This window comes from Gracilinanus agilis, chromosome 1 (assembly GCF_016433145.1).
Source record: "Gracilinanus agilis isolate LMUSP501 chromosome 1, AgileGrace, whole genome shotgun sequence".
Lineage (NCBI taxonomy): Eukaryota > Metazoa > Chordata > Mammalia > Didelphimorphia > Didelphidae > Gracilinanus > Gracilinanus agilis.
Window position 1 is genome coordinate 769,227,321 of NC_058130.1, and position 16,792 is coordinate 769,244,112.

At 47.8% G+C, this 16,792-nt stretch overlaps 1 protein-coding gene across 1 annotated transcript in view; it reads right to left on the bottom strand.

Moving 5' to 3' along the window:
- Positions 1-1,067: 1,067 nt before the first annotated feature.
- The window catches only part of CORO1C (coronin 1C), a 48,472-nt gene continuing 32,747 nt past the window's right edge, over positions 1,068-16,792 (bottom strand). Inside the window, exons 3-10 of the mRNA XM_044673988.1 lie at positions 13,554-13,683; positions 10,464-10,645; positions 7,496-7,615; positions 6,941-7,045; positions 6,006-6,151; positions 4,872-4,929; positions 4,540-4,788; positions 1,068-3,279 (exon numbers count right to left, since the gene is read on the bottom strand). Of these exons, the coding sequence (XP_044529923.1) occupies positions 3,160-3,279; positions 4,540-4,788; positions 4,872-4,929; positions 6,006-6,151; positions 6,941-7,045; positions 7,496-7,615; positions 10,464-10,645; positions 13,554-13,683 (1,110 nt within the window). The 3' untranslated portion in view covers positions 1,068-3,159. The remainder of the gene's footprint in view (positions 3,280-4,539; positions 4,789-4,871; positions 4,930-6,005; positions 6,152-6,940; positions 7,046-7,495; positions 7,616-10,463; positions 10,646-13,553; positions 13,684-16,792) is intronic.

Here is a 16,792-nt window from a genome sequence, read left to right on the forward strand (position 1 = left end):
CCTCACCTCATGGCATTTCCTTTGTTAGGGGTCCAGGTTCAAAGGGAAGAGCCAGAAGCCTTGTGAATTCAACTCTTGACCCTTCCACCTACTATAATTTGTGTGACCTTGGTTGCCCAAGTTACTTCAACTCATGTTTCTGGGCCCCAGATTCCCCATCTCAAAGCTCTCTCGCTGACTCCTGCAGTCTCTTCTACTCCTAAGTTCTGTGAACCTATGATTGATCCTATGACAATGAGCAATTTGGGTGGGAAATGATTTAAAAGAGTCAAGAACACTCACTGCCCTTATCGGGACAGAGCCCAACTGGAGGGACGTCACAGATCCTGAGTCGCCTTTTAATAGATGAGGATTTTAAAAAAGGCAAGGGAAGTGTTCTTCAGACAATGTCTGCCTGACTGTCTGGAGCAAATCCTGAGCTGGCTCCCATCAGGCACTACCGATTGGCACAAACCCAGTTGGGTTCAAAAACAGGCCCAATTTTCACATACTCATAGCTTACCAGTGTCACGGTGGGCCCTATCCAACTCTTCCCTCATGGTCACACTGGCCCCGAGACTACCAAATGTGAAAATGTTTTCCTGAGAAGGTATGTCAGAAAGTAGTCATTTGGACTGATATTCATCCTATCAAAAAATAATGCTGGGCAGTGGGAAGAAGGCATTCTGGTAAATCCTTTCCTGAAAGAGTCCATGGAAAGCCCTGGCTGTCCAAGGGGGAAAAGCCCACCCAACCTAGGTCGAAATCTCCTGAGGTAAATGAAGCAGTGGCCCAAGGCTACTTCTCCCATTACCTTAGAGGCCTAGTCCAGACCCCTCGTTTGATGGATGAGGAAACGGAGGTCCAAGGTCGGAGAGACAGAGCAAGCCTTCCTTCTCTCCACACTGGGTCTTTGGGATTTCCAGGCTGGGGCTCTCAAAGACAGCCAAAGGGACACCATTTCTCATGTGTATTTTGCTTGGCTTTGCTGGTTTACACTCTCACTCACCCACCCACCCACTCACCCATCCACCCACCAGAGAAGAAATGCAGCCAGTGTTTGGGGTAGAAAATAAACACGGAGACAATTTTGTAATCAATGATTTTATCGTTGAAAATGGAAGCAAATATTTTGACAGAATACTATGGCCGCTCTATAAGAGCCGATCTTGTAATAATTCACTGGTTCTCCTCTGGGGTATCACGGCTTTAAAAAAAAAAAAACAACCAACCCCCTCCACCCCCTCAGCTTCAGGCACCGACGCTGTTTGTGCCTAGTTAGGCATTCATTCACTTAAATAAGACACAAGCTACACACGAAAATCAAAAGGACTTTTCCTTGCCCTCTTCCCACCTCAGAACCACATTCCTTCTAGCATCCTGCCACCACTAGCAATCTGGTCTGATCTGTTTCTCTTCTGTGTCCCAATCTGCCAATGGAAGGGTCTTGGAAGACTGGGTGGCTCCGAACAACACACACCTCTCTGGTCACCGTCTGTCTTTTACTTCCGCACAAAAGGGGCAAACACCAAACATCTGGATGCTCTCCACTCTTGGGGCCAGCCGTCCCAGTGTCGGCTGTTGTCTCAGATCCCAAGCCAAAGCCACAAGGCCAGCCTGGCCTTCCCACGCTCCTCTCCTCTCCTCTCCTCACAACACTAATGGCCACAGAATCTCCCTTCCCCATCCCACCATCAGACTTTCCACATTCAAACCAAGACACTCAGTCCTTCCATAGAAGTCTTAATCTACACACACCAAAGAGACAGATGAACAGAGGCCAGGCCTCCGCTGCCCTGAGGCTCAGTGAGCCTGGCGCTTGCCCGCTGGGAAAGGCTGAGCATGCCAGCACATGCGGGGCTATGGGTACTAAAGGGGCAGCCCTGGGCAAGGGGATGAGGGCCAAAGGAGGGGCCCAATTGGACTCCAGGTACTTTATCACTCGTGTCTTTGTCACAGACCACTCGCTTCAACATGCACCAGGCAATTTCTGTCCACGAGTCTCAGAAGCTTAATGGGAAGTATGGTTGAAAAAAGGGAGGGAGGGAGAACAAAATGCAGGGGAGGGGGGGCCCTGAGTACAGTAATGTTGTATGTGTGGACTTAGCAAAGGGAAGGGCGCTTTGTTAGTGGAAAGAGAATATTTTTTTCCTCTGGCATGGCATCAGAGCAAGACTGGAAAACGTAATAGAAAAGGCAAGACTGCAGGATACATGCTCGTTCCCCTTCTGAGTTTCATGTGGTTGGTACCCAAGCGCTGGGCAGGCAGCACAGAGAAAGTCACTACATGCCCACTTCCTTGTCCTAGGGCATCCATGCCTGCCAGGCACTAGCCCAGAACCTGAAAACATGATGCTTCAAGTAAGAAATGGCCAAGACGCCAGCACCCATGCCAGTCTAGACTGAGCTGCCTCCTGAGAGCCGGAAGGAAGCCCGCGATGACTGAAGGGCAATTTCGACTGCATGATGATGTGACTGCCCACCATCTAGAGAAGGAGGGAGGAGAAGGGGAGACGGGGTGCCTGGCTTCACACTAAGGGCAATGAGAAGAGGCAGGTCCAAAATCCCAAGGCGGGAGGGCAGGAGGGCAGGGCAGCGCCACCCTGGGGATTGTTCAAGGCTTCCTTTGGCCACGTCGTTCCCCTGACTCCCTTCATGCCACAGATGAGGCAGCACAATGTGGCTACTGCTCTGATTGTTCTAAGATGAATGTTTATATAAAATAATATTTTATCTTCATTTTATAAACATACACAGTGCTGTCCCTTTCAAATTAAGGAAAAATACACACACACAAATACTGCAAAGTAGCAAATACAGAGGGAAAAAAGCTACTTTGGGTTTTGGCAAGTTTAAAAAAATGAACTCTACAGAGCGACGTGGCATCCATTGGTCCCTATTTTGCAACAACAACAACAACAATAATGGTCAAGGAGGCTTGGGCACAACACTGGATCTGAATGGTTTGGTTTCCAAAGTCAGAACGTCGGGAACTTTAAAAGGAGCACTTGTTTTTGTTTCTTTCAAGTTCAACAAAGAGTCACAGAACACTTAAAACATGGGAAAGGCTTTGCTAAGAAGCTCCACTTTTTCGATGGCGGCTGGCCGGGACACGGGGGCCAGTTGGCAGTCCCTCCCTGGCACAGCCAGCCCCGGCTCTCCTGCCTGCGTCCCCACCTTTCACGCGGCTATCTTGGCCATCTGCTGCTCCAACTTGGAAATGCGCTCATCTTGATTGCAGATAGTGTCTTTGATGGATTTAATCTCTTTTAAGATCTCATCCAGCTTGGCTTCGTTTTGCTAAGGAAAGAGAAGAAAAAAAGGAAAGCTTGGAAGAATTCGAATGAAGAAAGAAGGAGCCCCACTCTGGAAATGCACGAGAGAAATGAAAATATGGTCTATAGGGCCTTGTGGAAACTGGATGACTGAGTTAATAAAGGCCCTTAAAGGTGATGTTGGAAATCCACAGGAAGATGTGTTTTTAGAATTTAGGATTAAATCCAAATGAAGTATCTGGGTTTCTAACTAAGAGTCCCCAGTCTGGCTGGCAGACCCGGGGACCTAAGCTCTAAGCTCCTTCTTATTCCTCATCCTCCTCCGGCACCCAAATTGTCCTCTAAGATGTGTCCTCCGAGGCTCTATCCGGACAGTCTCCTTTAGGATGAGGTGGTTCTCAAGAAGAGGAATCCCCTCCCCCCCAAACCCCACTGCTCACTTAGGCTCCTCCCCAGGGTGCTGCAGGGGCTCAAGGCATTTGGCCACAACCATGCTGGATGACTGTCTCAATGCCTAAACTCTTGGAGGGGGCTGGCAGATAGGAGAGAGCAAAGTCCCTGGGGTGAAGAGAGACCCTGGGTAGGACTTGTAGCAATGACAACTCCTATGGCTCCCACCATTACGCCAGGGCCCAGCTCAGAGCAGGTGTGACCAAGCCCTGTCTCCTCACATCATGACCAGAGGTGGAATGGAGCAGAAGTAGGTGGTGGGCTCCTTCCCAGTGCCACGACTGATAAAAATCCTGGGACCTCTAATGAGCTGAGGGAACACTGCCATCCTAAGGTGCTTCCTCGGCCTGAGATAATTTTGGACCCTCCTGGCCAGCTGACTGACTGGCTCAGTTTAACCAAGAGCCAGGAAGCATGTCTACTAGGGAGAGGTCCTTCTGTGAGGTTCTCTTCAGATGTCAGAGGGATTTTGGGGGGGAGACAGTATTTCTTTCTGCAGCTGTGGGGACTCCGTGTTGCACAGAGCACCAGGCCTGCTGTCAGGAAGACCCAATATCTCATTTCATCGTTGCCTGCCTCTATTTCCTCATCTATAAAATGATGGCCTGCCCAAGGTCCCCTCCAGCTCTCATGGTCTAAGAGGGTGGGAAGTGGCCAACAGCAAAATTTCCTCCAGTATGGTGCCCACACCATAGGCTAGTCCCTTGGCAGGGCCAATCAGCTTCCTCACTCACTAAGGTGCCAACACCATTGGCTGTTCCCTTTGCCCACTGCTCACCATGGCATAGCACCATCAGCCACTCCCTTGGCAGGGCCAATTAGCCCCACCACTCACCATGGTGCCCACTCCATCAGCCACCCCCTTGGCAGGGCCTATCAGGCCAACTTTCTTGTTGGCCGAGGGCTTGTTGTCCAGTAGGTTCTTCTTGACCACCTTGAGGTCACGATTCTTGCCAGGAACATAGCCATGTTTCAGGGAAATGAGGAGTGGGTCAGCATTCTTCCCCTCAAACCACTCCTCTGCCTCCAGGGAGGCCTCTGGTCCTGCTGTGTCTGGATACAGGTCATCCTGGAAAAGGTCAGACTGCAAGAGAGGCAAAGCGAGTAAGTCAGAGAGGCCAGGCAGGTAGCCTAGAAAACACACAGCCTAGAAAACAGTGCCCTTACCTTCCTTGGAACAGTCATGATAATGGGCTCACACTTCCTCTCATGGAGTTTGAAGAATCTTCAAAGAAAAGAAAAAGAAAGCTGCTAAAGAATGCAGGCTGATCCATCCAGAGCATCCTTTCAATCCCATACCAAAGCTGTTCTGGGGCGCTCAGGGCCCAGCTGCTCCCACTAGCTGATTCCGTGAGGCGAATCACCGGGAGGAAGTCTTGGTGGGGCACGGTAGGAGGGTTGGCACAGTTAAACAGCTCTCACTCTCTGGGCAGCCCAGAGACCCAAGGCCTCAGCTCATTTACATGGACTCTGAATGGTGAACATGCTCCCCGCTGGCCTGTGCCTCCTAGTTCCTTCACTCTTTCTTTCTAGTCAAATATAAAAATTGCTCCTATTTGTCTAGAGCTTGAACGCTGGCAGAGCCCTTACATATGTTAACCCCTCACTGCAAGGCAGGCATTGTCATTAGCCCCATCTACAAATGAGGAAATGGAGGCAGAGAGAGATTCAATGGCATATAGGATCACACGCCGAGTGTCTGAGGCCACAGCTGAACTCAGTCCTCTGCACTACAAGCCCTGTTGTCTATCTATTGCACCCTCTGCTGAATAGGTATCACATTTATCAGTGTCCCTATTTTATCTGACCCGCTAGATTATAAAAGGGCAGCTGGAGAACAGTGCACTGAGGTCAAGAAGATTTAAGTGCAAATCTAGCCCTAGACACTTACTGAGTGACCCTGGTCAAGTCATTTCACCTGTCTGCCTCAGTGTCCTCATCTGTAAAATGGAGAGAATACCAGCATTACCTCCCAGAATTGTTGGGGATCCAATGAGATGATTATTGTAAATTGCTTAATCCAATGCCTGGCACACTGTAGGTGCTGGCTATTGATCATAAGCCTTGAGAGGGCATCTCCCCCTGAACCTGAAGAGCTAGCACAGTACGCCGTGCATGCCTCGAGTGCTTGACATCTACTGAATCCCTACGTGAGAACGATGACGTACTGTAACGCCTTCCTAAGGGATGAGCCGAACTCATCCAAGCAAGGAAACCCCAAGCGCGTGGTACGCAAAAACCTTTGGGGAGCATCCCCAGGACGGGTGTGTGGTGGCGTCCCACGCTCAGCGAGCTCTTTACCTGGCAATCTCACATTTGTTAACATCGAGCCCTCTCTTGGGCATGTAGCCCATTCCCCTCTGAGGCTCCTTGCTGCTGAAAGTGTTGAGGTAGTGGACATAGGGGGATTCGTCTGTGATCTCAAAGTAGCGGATGCTGCTGTCACCCTGCAAGAAGGCAAGAACAGTCATTTTAAGAGCCGGCAAGTTAGCGTGGGCACCCGTGTCTCCTGTCCAACAGCTCCGTGTCAGCCCAGGCACGTCTTCAGAGGCCTTGCCGGTGAGCAGACTAGTCCTCTGGGAGGAGGCTCAGAGCTAGGCCACGCAAGAACTGGCTGGAAGCAGCCACCAGACTTTCAGCCTTCAGGATAGAAAAAAGTTAAGGACAATGAAGGCTTGTCCCATGGAAGGGCATTGTTCTGCTGGGCTGAAGATGGAAGGGAGATACTACAGGAATCCCATGGCTCAGGCGGTGAGATTCCCCACCTCCAAATCTCAAAGGGGAAAAGTCAGAGGCTGACCACCTGTGTGGGGCACTAGACAGGGATTCAAGCTTCAGGGTGGTGCTAAACTGGACAAGTGCTGACATTCCAGCCATTGGAGGCTCTAGGATTATCTACAACAGCAATATTTTGGAAAGAGGTTTTCCTTAGGACCCCAGGTACTGGCCAAAGAAGAAAGGCTGTTTCCTTCCCCAGATCAATTTAGCCAGCTAAACTTCAGGGAATCATGGGATGACTACCATGTGACACAAGCTGAGTCCAACAAAACAGTTTTGTATTAGGGTTCAATTCTCAGCTGTTGCTTCCAAAAGAAAAGATGAAATAGCAACATACAAAGCAAAATTCAAAGGGCCAGAATATCCTCCACCATCATCAAAGCTCACTTGTCTAACCCACTTTCCCCCTTAGGAAGAGAGCCCATTTCTCCCCAAAACTGGCTCAGCTCTGCCAATACCTTCCCACATAAATAGATGATGCTGGTATCGGGGTCATAGAATGGCAGTAACACTCCATTGCTGGTGTCCATTTCATGAAGGGCGATAGGTTCTTGCATATTTTTCTGCAAAGAAGTATAAAGAAGGTTAAGAGTTGATATGAAAGCTGCTGCATTCCTAACTAGAGGAGACTTTGGGGGAAGTATGGGAGCAGATAGACCTAGGTCTGTGGGGTCTATAGGGGAGGAGTGGAACCACTGTCCTGGCTGTGGAACCTTTTGTTCTTAAAATGAGCAGGATGGACCCAATGATAGCCTTGAAAATTCTGATCATCTGAGTTACAAGGAGGCTGGCTTGGCCTTGGGACAGTAAGGTCTCACTGAAGGTTTTTGCTCTAGGTGCAAAAGGATAAAGACCAAATTATCCCAGCATTTGTGTTTTCCTGGAGATGTCATGGGGCTGGACCTAGTCAATGGTGGAAAGCAGAGTCTAATAGCCCAGATCCCATGACTAGATATACACACATACAAAGGGTTAGGGACACCTGCGTGACTCCTGGGGGGAATGACCCCTACCGGATTCCAGAGGGCCAGTTGCCGCTCACTCATTCGACTGAAACCAGTGGTGAAGACATTGCCATCTGCCAAAAAGATGGCTCGCATGGGCCGGGCTCCTTCATGTGCCTTTTCCTTTTCCTGAAACACATTCACCAAAGAAAAATCATGACACCCCCTTTAACAGCTGCACCAGAGAATGTGAGATCAGCAGAAAAGGACTCTGCCAAGCCCCATAAAAAAATAAAAGAGAGTGTGATGGGGGAGAGAAATTCAACCGAGCACAATCCAGCTAAAAAAGTTGACAATTCTGAAGGAGCAGCCTTTTCAAGTCTAATGAAAGCAAAGCAGCCAAAGTACACAGGACAGAGACTACCCAACACTGTACAGCTGGGGGCCATTGGTGAACTCTGGAGGGGGCCAAAAGCACTACTGACCACTTCTCCACAGGTGGTGCTGTTCCATTTTGTTTGGGACAACTTTACCCGACAATGTAGCAAAGTCAACACTGCAAAGGCTGTAGGAATAAGAAGCTGCTAATTAGTCTAACCATGTTGGAAAACTATCTGGAATTATGCTGAAATGTCACAAAGGCACTGACACCCTTGAGCTAGGGATCCCCCTGCTGGGCTAACATGACCCCAGGATGTCTAAGGCAGAAAGGCAAAAGAAGATGGCCCCATACAGACCAAGATATTCATAGCAGCACTTACAGTGCCGCCTAAGCAGGTGGTCACCCATCAGGGATTGTCTGAGCACACTGTGATATAATACATATAAAGGTATCAATGAGGATCGCATGGGACATTCTGGATAAACTGGGATAGGATGGAGTAAGCAAGGATGGACCCCAATGGTAGATGAGCAGTGCTGGAAAGGGCTCAGCAAGCCCACCAGAGGTGCTAGTGGTCATATAACATTTAGATAGGGACATGTAAGAGGGAACATGACAAAAATGTCTGCCAATGCAGCTAAGCCCCTTCTCTGCACCTTCTAGTCTTAAAAGAGATGCCTAGAGCACTGAGTGAGTGACTCGTCCCGGTCCACAAGTCAGTAGGTGTCAGCAGAGGGACGTGACTATTTCATGAGAGGCTTGCTTACAAGGGAAAACAAGATGACCTCTTGTCAGAGCCTTCTGATGTGCCTGGCAATTCTGAACCACAGGGGTGTGCTGGAGCCAATTCAAACGATGTTGGCACTGACTGTGACACTGTCAAGGGGCAGACTGCTGCTTCTGAAAATAGCAAAAGCTAAAAATCAGGGCCTGCTTTAGTATTTTGCTGATTGCCTAAACCTAAGAAAGAGATGATGTTACTAATGTAGATTGTGCTTAAAATCGTGTCTTCAGTGATAATCTCCGCAGAGAGCCAAGTGTTAAAACATTTCCTAGCACATCCCTGCCCAAATTCTAGTCCCAGCATGACACTGTATAAGTCCCTCTGGAACTGTTTCCTCATCAGGATATTACCCATCCTACCTAATCCTTACACAATAATGTTTTCAAAGGTTTTCAGGAGCTTTTGATTTTATAAAAAAAAAATTAGGAGAATTGAAGTCAAAGACCTCAGTTGAGAAGACCCCAGAGCAGTATGGGGCTTCATAATCCAATCAATGTCACTAACAAACAGGAATATTAGGAAGCCTTGGCTTGGTCAATCCACCAATCTACAAGACCTTCCTTGTTAACAGGCACTCCACAAGGAGCAGAGGAGACAAAGACCAAAATACACAAGGGTTTATACTATGGCTGGGGACCACGTGTATACCTGGAAGGAAGGCACCAGCACATGATGGATTTGGAAAGGTTGGCGCCTCCAAGGACACAAGGGATTCTAAGTGGCGGGGATTCTAAAGGCAAAAGGGAGCCAACCCAGCCAGACATCCTTTGGGAAAATCATTTCAGCAGCTGGCTGGACATTTAGATGGCCAGAGGGTGGCAGCTGTGTGAGCAGAGAAAAAAAGACAAGATTCGAGAGATGCTATGGGCATAGAAATGACAGCTGAGCGATTCCGTGGTGTAAAGGGCAGTGAAGAGCTGAGACAACACCAAAGTGATGGTAGTGCCCTCAATAGAGGCTCTGGTAGGGAAAGATAATGACTTCAGTTCTGACATACTGGGTTTGAGATATGTAGGAGACATCTTGTCGGACCAGTCAGTAGCTAGTGAAGAGGGAAGAACCTCAGGGGAGAGGTGGGACATGGAATAGTGAGTCTGATAATTCAAGTCATGATCTGATGACCTACCAAAGAGAGAAAAGTGAATAAAAAGGGCCTGGGACAGTCTTACAGAGGCTCACAGGCTTCATACGGATGGCCATCCAGCAAAGGAAACCAAGAAGCGATCCAACAGGGAAGAGGAAAACCAAAGAAGAGCCTTGACATCCAAAGAACTAAATCTGAAGTGGAGAAAGTGCATTTGGAAGGTGGTCAATAGTGTAAAGTGTCACAGACAGGTAGGAAAGAATAAGGATTGAGAAAAGGCCGTCACATGGGACAAACATATCTTTGGCAATCTGGAGAGCAGGTTCATTAAGAAGTATGGGTCAAAAATCAGAGAGAAAAAAATAAAGAACACAAATAAAACCTTAAAAAGATTTTCAGAACCTGTAAGAGAGGAGAGTGCCCAGATCTGCCAGCCAAGTGCAGAGGAAGCCAGGAGGCATCATTATTTCCTTGGGATCAAGACTGTTCAGAACAACTGTGGAGAGCTCAGCTGTCCTTTAGGGTTGTTTCCATTTGTATTATTAGTAGTAGTATGATAGATGTGATCACTATGAGACATATTTAATATATATATATTTAAATGGGAATGCACTATAAGGAGTTTGTTTACCAGAAAGTGATTAGTATCAAATGAATGTTACAACAGAATGTATCCACTACAAATGGCAAGAAAGAACAGAGGCCGCCACGAATGCTTCTCCCTGAGCTCCAGAACAGTGAAACTATACCCTAATGTTCCAGCCCCCCGAGCCTCCACAATACTCACAGCCACGATCTCTTGCTTCCGAGGATCAATGACTCTCACTTTTTTGTCTTTGGAGGCCGTACATATCAGACTGCCATTTCTATTCCAGCTGACATTATAGATCATGTCTGAATGCATGTCCTCCAGGTTGATGAGGGCTTCCCCTGTTCCCACGTTCCAAATGATGATGGCATTATCACAACCTGAATGAAGCCACAAACCAAACAAGAATAATTAGAGAAATTGAGATGATGGAGGGAGCTAGGGGAGGACCAAAGCCGGCTCCATCACCAACTCTGTGCGTTCATTTCCTCATCTGAAAAACGAAGAGTGCAATTACTCCCAAGGTCCTCTCCCATCTCTTCTAATTCTGCAGTTCTAGTTATATTAAGGGTTCAAAACTGACTGATAAACAACAATCCTTGTGAAGGAGAAGCCACCAACCCTCGAATCACCCAGTTTTTTTTTTATTAACTCAGATCTATCTTGAATGATTAAAGGAGTTTTCCCTGACAAAGCAATTTTCAGAATAAAAAAAAAAAGTTGGAATGGTGAGTGAGTGAGTGGGAGGGAGGGAAGGAGGGGGAGAAAGAGGATGTGTGAAACAGAATAGAAGCTAAAGAACCATAAGAAGACACTCAATGAAAGGAGAATGATGTTGCTCTCAGATAAGGCCTTGGACCAGTTACTCAGGAGGAATGCAAGGCAAAATCTATGCAACCATCTCTGATCTTCAATTCACAACTGATCTTTCTCTTCAAACAAGGGAGTAGGCTAGTGATGAGAGAGAAAAGACTAACAATGGACAAGAACCCCCAAAGTAATTTACCAAATTAAGGTAAGTTGGGAACTACTGGCACAGGTGGCCCCTTGGCCCTCCCAAGGCATCCCTGAGTAGCCTTACTTGACTGACAACTATTGAGAGAGTGCCCGGGAACCTTTGTAGTTGTGCCAAAGAGCTTAGGGAGTCTGTCCATGTCAGGAAACAAGTACATGTAAGGGGAGCAACGACAAAGAAAGTATTTCCAGAAGGGAAATCCTCATTGTGCATTCCACCAGCTCTGAACTGGAGTTACTCACTTGGGCCTGACTCTATGTGCCTTATGGAACAAGAGGCTGGAAGTAAAAGAAATTCTGCCCCGAAGGAGAAAGAGCGACTGGGTTCAAGGCTGGGGCTAATGGACAGACAAAGAGCTGACCATGGCCTTCTGCTGCTCACTTCTAATGGGTGGAGGTGCCCATCTGAGGGGGTGAAGCTGTTTGGCCTAAATGGCCATGAAGGACAGGGCAGTGTCCAGGAGGGATGGCCCATCTCTTCTTGTGTCTGGGCCCAGCCCAGGAAGGGTATGTACCATGCCAAGTATGAATCGAGAAACTCTTCAACATCTCATAACTTAATGTGTTCTTCTCAAAACAGGTTAAGTAACAGAATGTAAAACCAAAAAGGAACAGAAAAGCCTGCCCAGGTCTGGATTATCTAGCTAAAAAAGAGCAAATCCCCAAGGCTCCATAACAACTCGGCTGTGTGGTTAGATGGATAGGTGGCATGGTGGATAGAATGCTAGACCTGGAGTTAGAAGTCCCGAGTTCAGATGTGGCCTCAGATACTTTTTTAGCTGTGGGACCCTGGCTAAGTCACTTCACCAGCACCCCAGTGTCCTCATCTGTAGCTCCTACCTCCCAGGATTGTTGTGAGAATCAAATGAAATAATATTTATAAAGTATTTCACAAAGTGCCTGGCACATAGCAAGTGCCATAAGAATATAAGCAATTATTTCTTACATTAGTGAAAATGCTTTTCTACTGTTCTATTTTCCCCTCAAAGATGACAAAAAAATTCGAACAAAAATTAATGCAGGATATTATGCAATAGGGCACAAAGGCTGAAAGGGCTGGAGTTTAAAAAAAAAAAACAACAAAAAACAAGGAGCAACGGTCGCAAACACAGACGAGTTTTCCTGGCCTCATTGTGACAGAACATGCAAACTAAACAGATGCTGACTCACTGGCCTCATTTCTTATAGCTGTGGACAAGAGTATAATTTGGGGATCACTCGTACATCAGGTGCCTTCCGGTATGCAGCACTAGGATGAGAAGCCAGATGTGCCACTTGACATTGTGTTAACAACACCAAGGCTGCCTCCACTGGAGAGAGCTGGGCAGTTTGTGCCCACAAGTGGCTGCAGGCATTCTCTCCTCCTCTTTGCTTCCCCAAATCCCTCTTTCTTCAAGATGCATTTATTTTGAGGAGCAGCTAGGTGGCTCAGTAGATAAGAGTGCCAGGCCTGAAGATGGGAGGTCCTGGGTTCAGACGCTCCTAATTGTGTGACCCTGGACAAGTCACTTAAACCTAACTGCCTAACCCTTACTGCTCTTCTGCCTTGGAAATGATACTTGTTATCAATTCTAAAACAGAAAGAAAGGGTTAAAAAAGGTATCTGGAATACCACTTTCTACCCCAGGCTTTCCTGGTCCTCCCACAACTTCCTTGTGCTGAGCTTTTTTATCTCCTCTGATGTCCAAACTGTCTCCTGAGAGACCATAAGCGCCTCCAGTGCGATGTCTGCCCCTTTGGGAGTGCCCCGAAGGGAGGGGCTTGTTTGCCTTTCCTCATCTCTCAGAGCTAAGCACAGTACTTGGCACATGACAAGGACCCCATAACTGCCTGTTGGTCCCTCCAACATCCTATGCACACTGTCCAGGGTGCAGAGGTCTCCCTCACCATGATCAAAAGGCCTTTCTTCTAATGCCTCAGGGTGGGCTGGGTCAATGTGAGAGGCACAAGTTCCAAATCGTGGCCTGCAGACCACCAGGCCAAGAACCTCAACTCTGTGCTGCCTCCTGCTGCAGGCATGATGAAAGAAAAGGAGAATGCAAGGGGATGAGCCCTGAGTCGCTCCTCAGTGACCAGAAACTTAGTGCGTCCTCCTAGACTAGGGGTCTCAACAGAGGACTGTCTCCAGGTGCTACAGAAAATCATGGCTGAGAGTGGCCCAGGGCCAGAAGGGGAGGGGAGCCTTCTATCTGTGCCTGTGAGAACAGCAAGCACACAGCATGCTGAGGTCCACCGAGGTCAGCCGGGAGAGCTGGAGGCAAGGACTGCTCTTACCTGCACTGAGCAGAACATTGCGTGCGGTTGGATGCCAGGCCACTATGCCAACTCTCTTGGAATGGCCTTCCAAAATCACCACGGGTTCAGTCAGGGAAAGAGTGAGGCCATTTTCTGGAATCTGCCATACCTGTGCAAGGGAAAAAGGAACAGAAAGAAGCACACTGAATGTCATCTCCTGGCAACGGGGCTAGTCTGTTGACCCGATTATTCCATTTCAGAAGCTGCAAACACAAGAAGACAGCCATCTCAGAAAGGCCGTGATGGGCTGCCACAGCCAATATGGTACAGTTACTATGCTCTTTAACATATACCATCATGGTACTGGAATACCTCAATTGGAATGTGGCCTTTCTACTTCAGTAACTGGTTGAGAGGATTCTGTCCAACTAAGGGCTCCATATGGATAGGTCCAGGAAGACAACAAATAAAGCACCACAAAATATGGCTTGTTCTCATGAAAGAGTAGTTGGGGCTGGGGGTGGGGTGGGTGGGAACATGTAAGTGACATTCTGAATTAATGTTAATGTTAAACAAAAGGACTGCAATACAAGGATGAGAAATTATTGTACAATTAGGGTAAAAACAAGATAAAACCCTTAGCCCAAGACGATGTTATAATAACTACAGGAACTCTCAGTTGCAGGCTAAGGGTTTATTTTAACATGAAAGGGAAACTGAGGTAAGAGGATTTAGGGACTTGAGAAGCTGATGCTAGGGGTGACTGGCAAGTGTTGGCTATGGATCTAGAAGGTAAGGTCAGGCTGAGGGAACCAGCCCATAGCCAGAGATAATCTGACACTTCCCTGATGTTGTATGATGCACCAGCTAAACAGATATAGTTGATGAATTGGTTTAGGGGTGTCGCTGTTGCTAGGTTACTCTAAGATAAATCCTGCCCGCTTTTCACAACCCAAACCTCCCTTCAACCTCCCAGGATTCCCAAGGGGAATTCAAGGGGTAGCTGGGTGTCTCGGTGTGATCAAGGAAATCAGGACCCCCAGGTTGGTTTTGCAGGGGTTTTTATAGTCCCAGCTCAACTGTCAGCTCCTGGGACTGGCACTTGCCGGGCCAGAGTTCCATTCTCCTAACTGACAGGATTGCCTAGGGTAATATTGCCAATGCAAGAAAACTTGCATAAATCCTGCATTACACTACCCTCAAGGAGCTTATAATCTAATACAGAGGACCTTATCCTTGGAGGAAATATTCTAAGACTCATCATAGATGGCTGAAAACCTGAAACACTGATTGACCCCCATATATGTGCTCATACAGGACCTCCTGCTACCCCCCCAAAAGTAAAAGTGGAAATAGAAGAGATCCCATCACCTCCACTGCAGCAAGTGGACTTCTAGCATTTCGCAGGTGGGTGGGCACTTTGGTTGACTCTACATAAAGAAACCATGGATAAGGGGGCCCTGCTGTGCTTGAGATGCTAGGAGTAGGCCTCTGTGCCACTGATACAGGTCATGATCCCCATTAACGCCTTAGGTGGTGAGGGCAGTTGTTCATCATACAGCCAGTCTAGTCCTGGGAGAGTAACCCCTAAAGTCCTCAAGAGAATATACAACCCCTGAGGTAGAGGAGTTCAGGCTAGCACATAGTAGGTTTAATAAATCTCAGCTGACTGAATGGACAGACTGGACTGCTAAAGTTTTCTAAGCTTGCTGATAGGTGGGCCCAACCTTCAAGAATCTCCAAGGAGCACTGCCACCACCACAAAGCACTATGAGTCCATAAAAGAGAAGAAAGCCATCCTATTATTGTTCACAATAGGCCACAAAGCTTGGAACTTGGGTTTCGATTCTAATTCTGCCATTCACTCATCCTTCTCTGGACTGAATCCTTCTCATGGGTATCAAAAGGGGAGAGTTGGGAAAGATCACATCTAAGGCCCTTCCAAGTTTGCTCATCCCAGATTCTATGGGCTCCATGGAATAAAAGAAGAAACAGTTCTAGTCGTGACAAATTTGGTCCAGGCACAAAGAAGAACCTGCTCATAATGAAGGCTTGTTCAAAACTAGAACTAGTAAAAATGACGACAATCCCCAGCAGACAGGTGTTTGGGTGGGATGAGTTCTAATGTCCCTTCTGAAACCTTAAACTAAAAAGTCCATCACTCTAACATGTTGGAAAAGTCTAGGCTTAATGAGGCGCTAGATTCTGGCTATGCTACAAAACAGGCTGTAGTTGCCATCGGTGACCCAAAGAACGTGCTTCCTCCTCGCTAATTTCCGTGACCAAATAGGGTTCCCTTTACCTCTCCCTCTCTCACCACCCAGCACGAACCTCTTCTGTGACCTCCTCATCCACTCCACTTTGGTCTCAGCATCTTCTGTGCCACCCAGTGCTGTGCAGGCCTTCAGTTTTTGCCTCTATCCTTGCAAGGTCTCTGCCCTGGCTCAGCTCCTTTGCACTGACATACCGCAGGAAAGTTTTTTTGGAGCCCGGCCAAGATAATAGGCCTCTCACAGGTTAGATGAACAATTAAGGAAACTTTTAAGAAGCTAAAGTGAATGATGGGCCCAGGGCTACCAAGTGGCTGAGGTGGGACTAAAAGTCAAGGTCTAAGAGCAGCACCTCTGGAGGTCAGAAGACTTGTGTTCAAATTCTGTTCCTGGGGCTCATGAGCTGTGAGACCCTGGCCAAGTCTCAAAGACTCTGTGTCCTCATCTGAAAAATGGAAAGAACACGTGCTCTGGCTGACAGCATGGGGCTGTGGCAGGGCAACAATCTCATGAACTGACCAGAGCATAGCCAACATTTCTCCATCTCAAAGGAGTCCCTCAGTCTCCCAGAGCACGTGTGTCCATGTGTTCAGAACAATTCCATCGTTTCATGGGGGCGAGGGGTCTGGGGTACAGCCCCTGCAGACACAGCTCTGAGACTCGGTGCCCAGTGAGACCGGTCATAGGGCTCTTCTGAAAGCCAGGGTGAAATTGGGAAGAAAACAACTGTATAGGCAGCAGGTGATGCAGTGAATGTCTGGAGTCAGGAAGACTGACTTTTTTTCTTTTTCATGACTGAATCTAGCCTCAGATACCAGCTGTGTGACCCTAGACAAGTCACTCAATCCATTTGCCTCAGTTTCCTCCTCTGTAAAATGAGCTGGAGAAGGAAAGGGCAAACCACTCCAGTATCTGCCAAGAAAGCCTCAAAAGAGGTCACGGAGAGCCAGATGCAACTGAGCAGCAATGGGGCCTTTTATCAAAGCATGAAGCCAGCACTAGACTGGA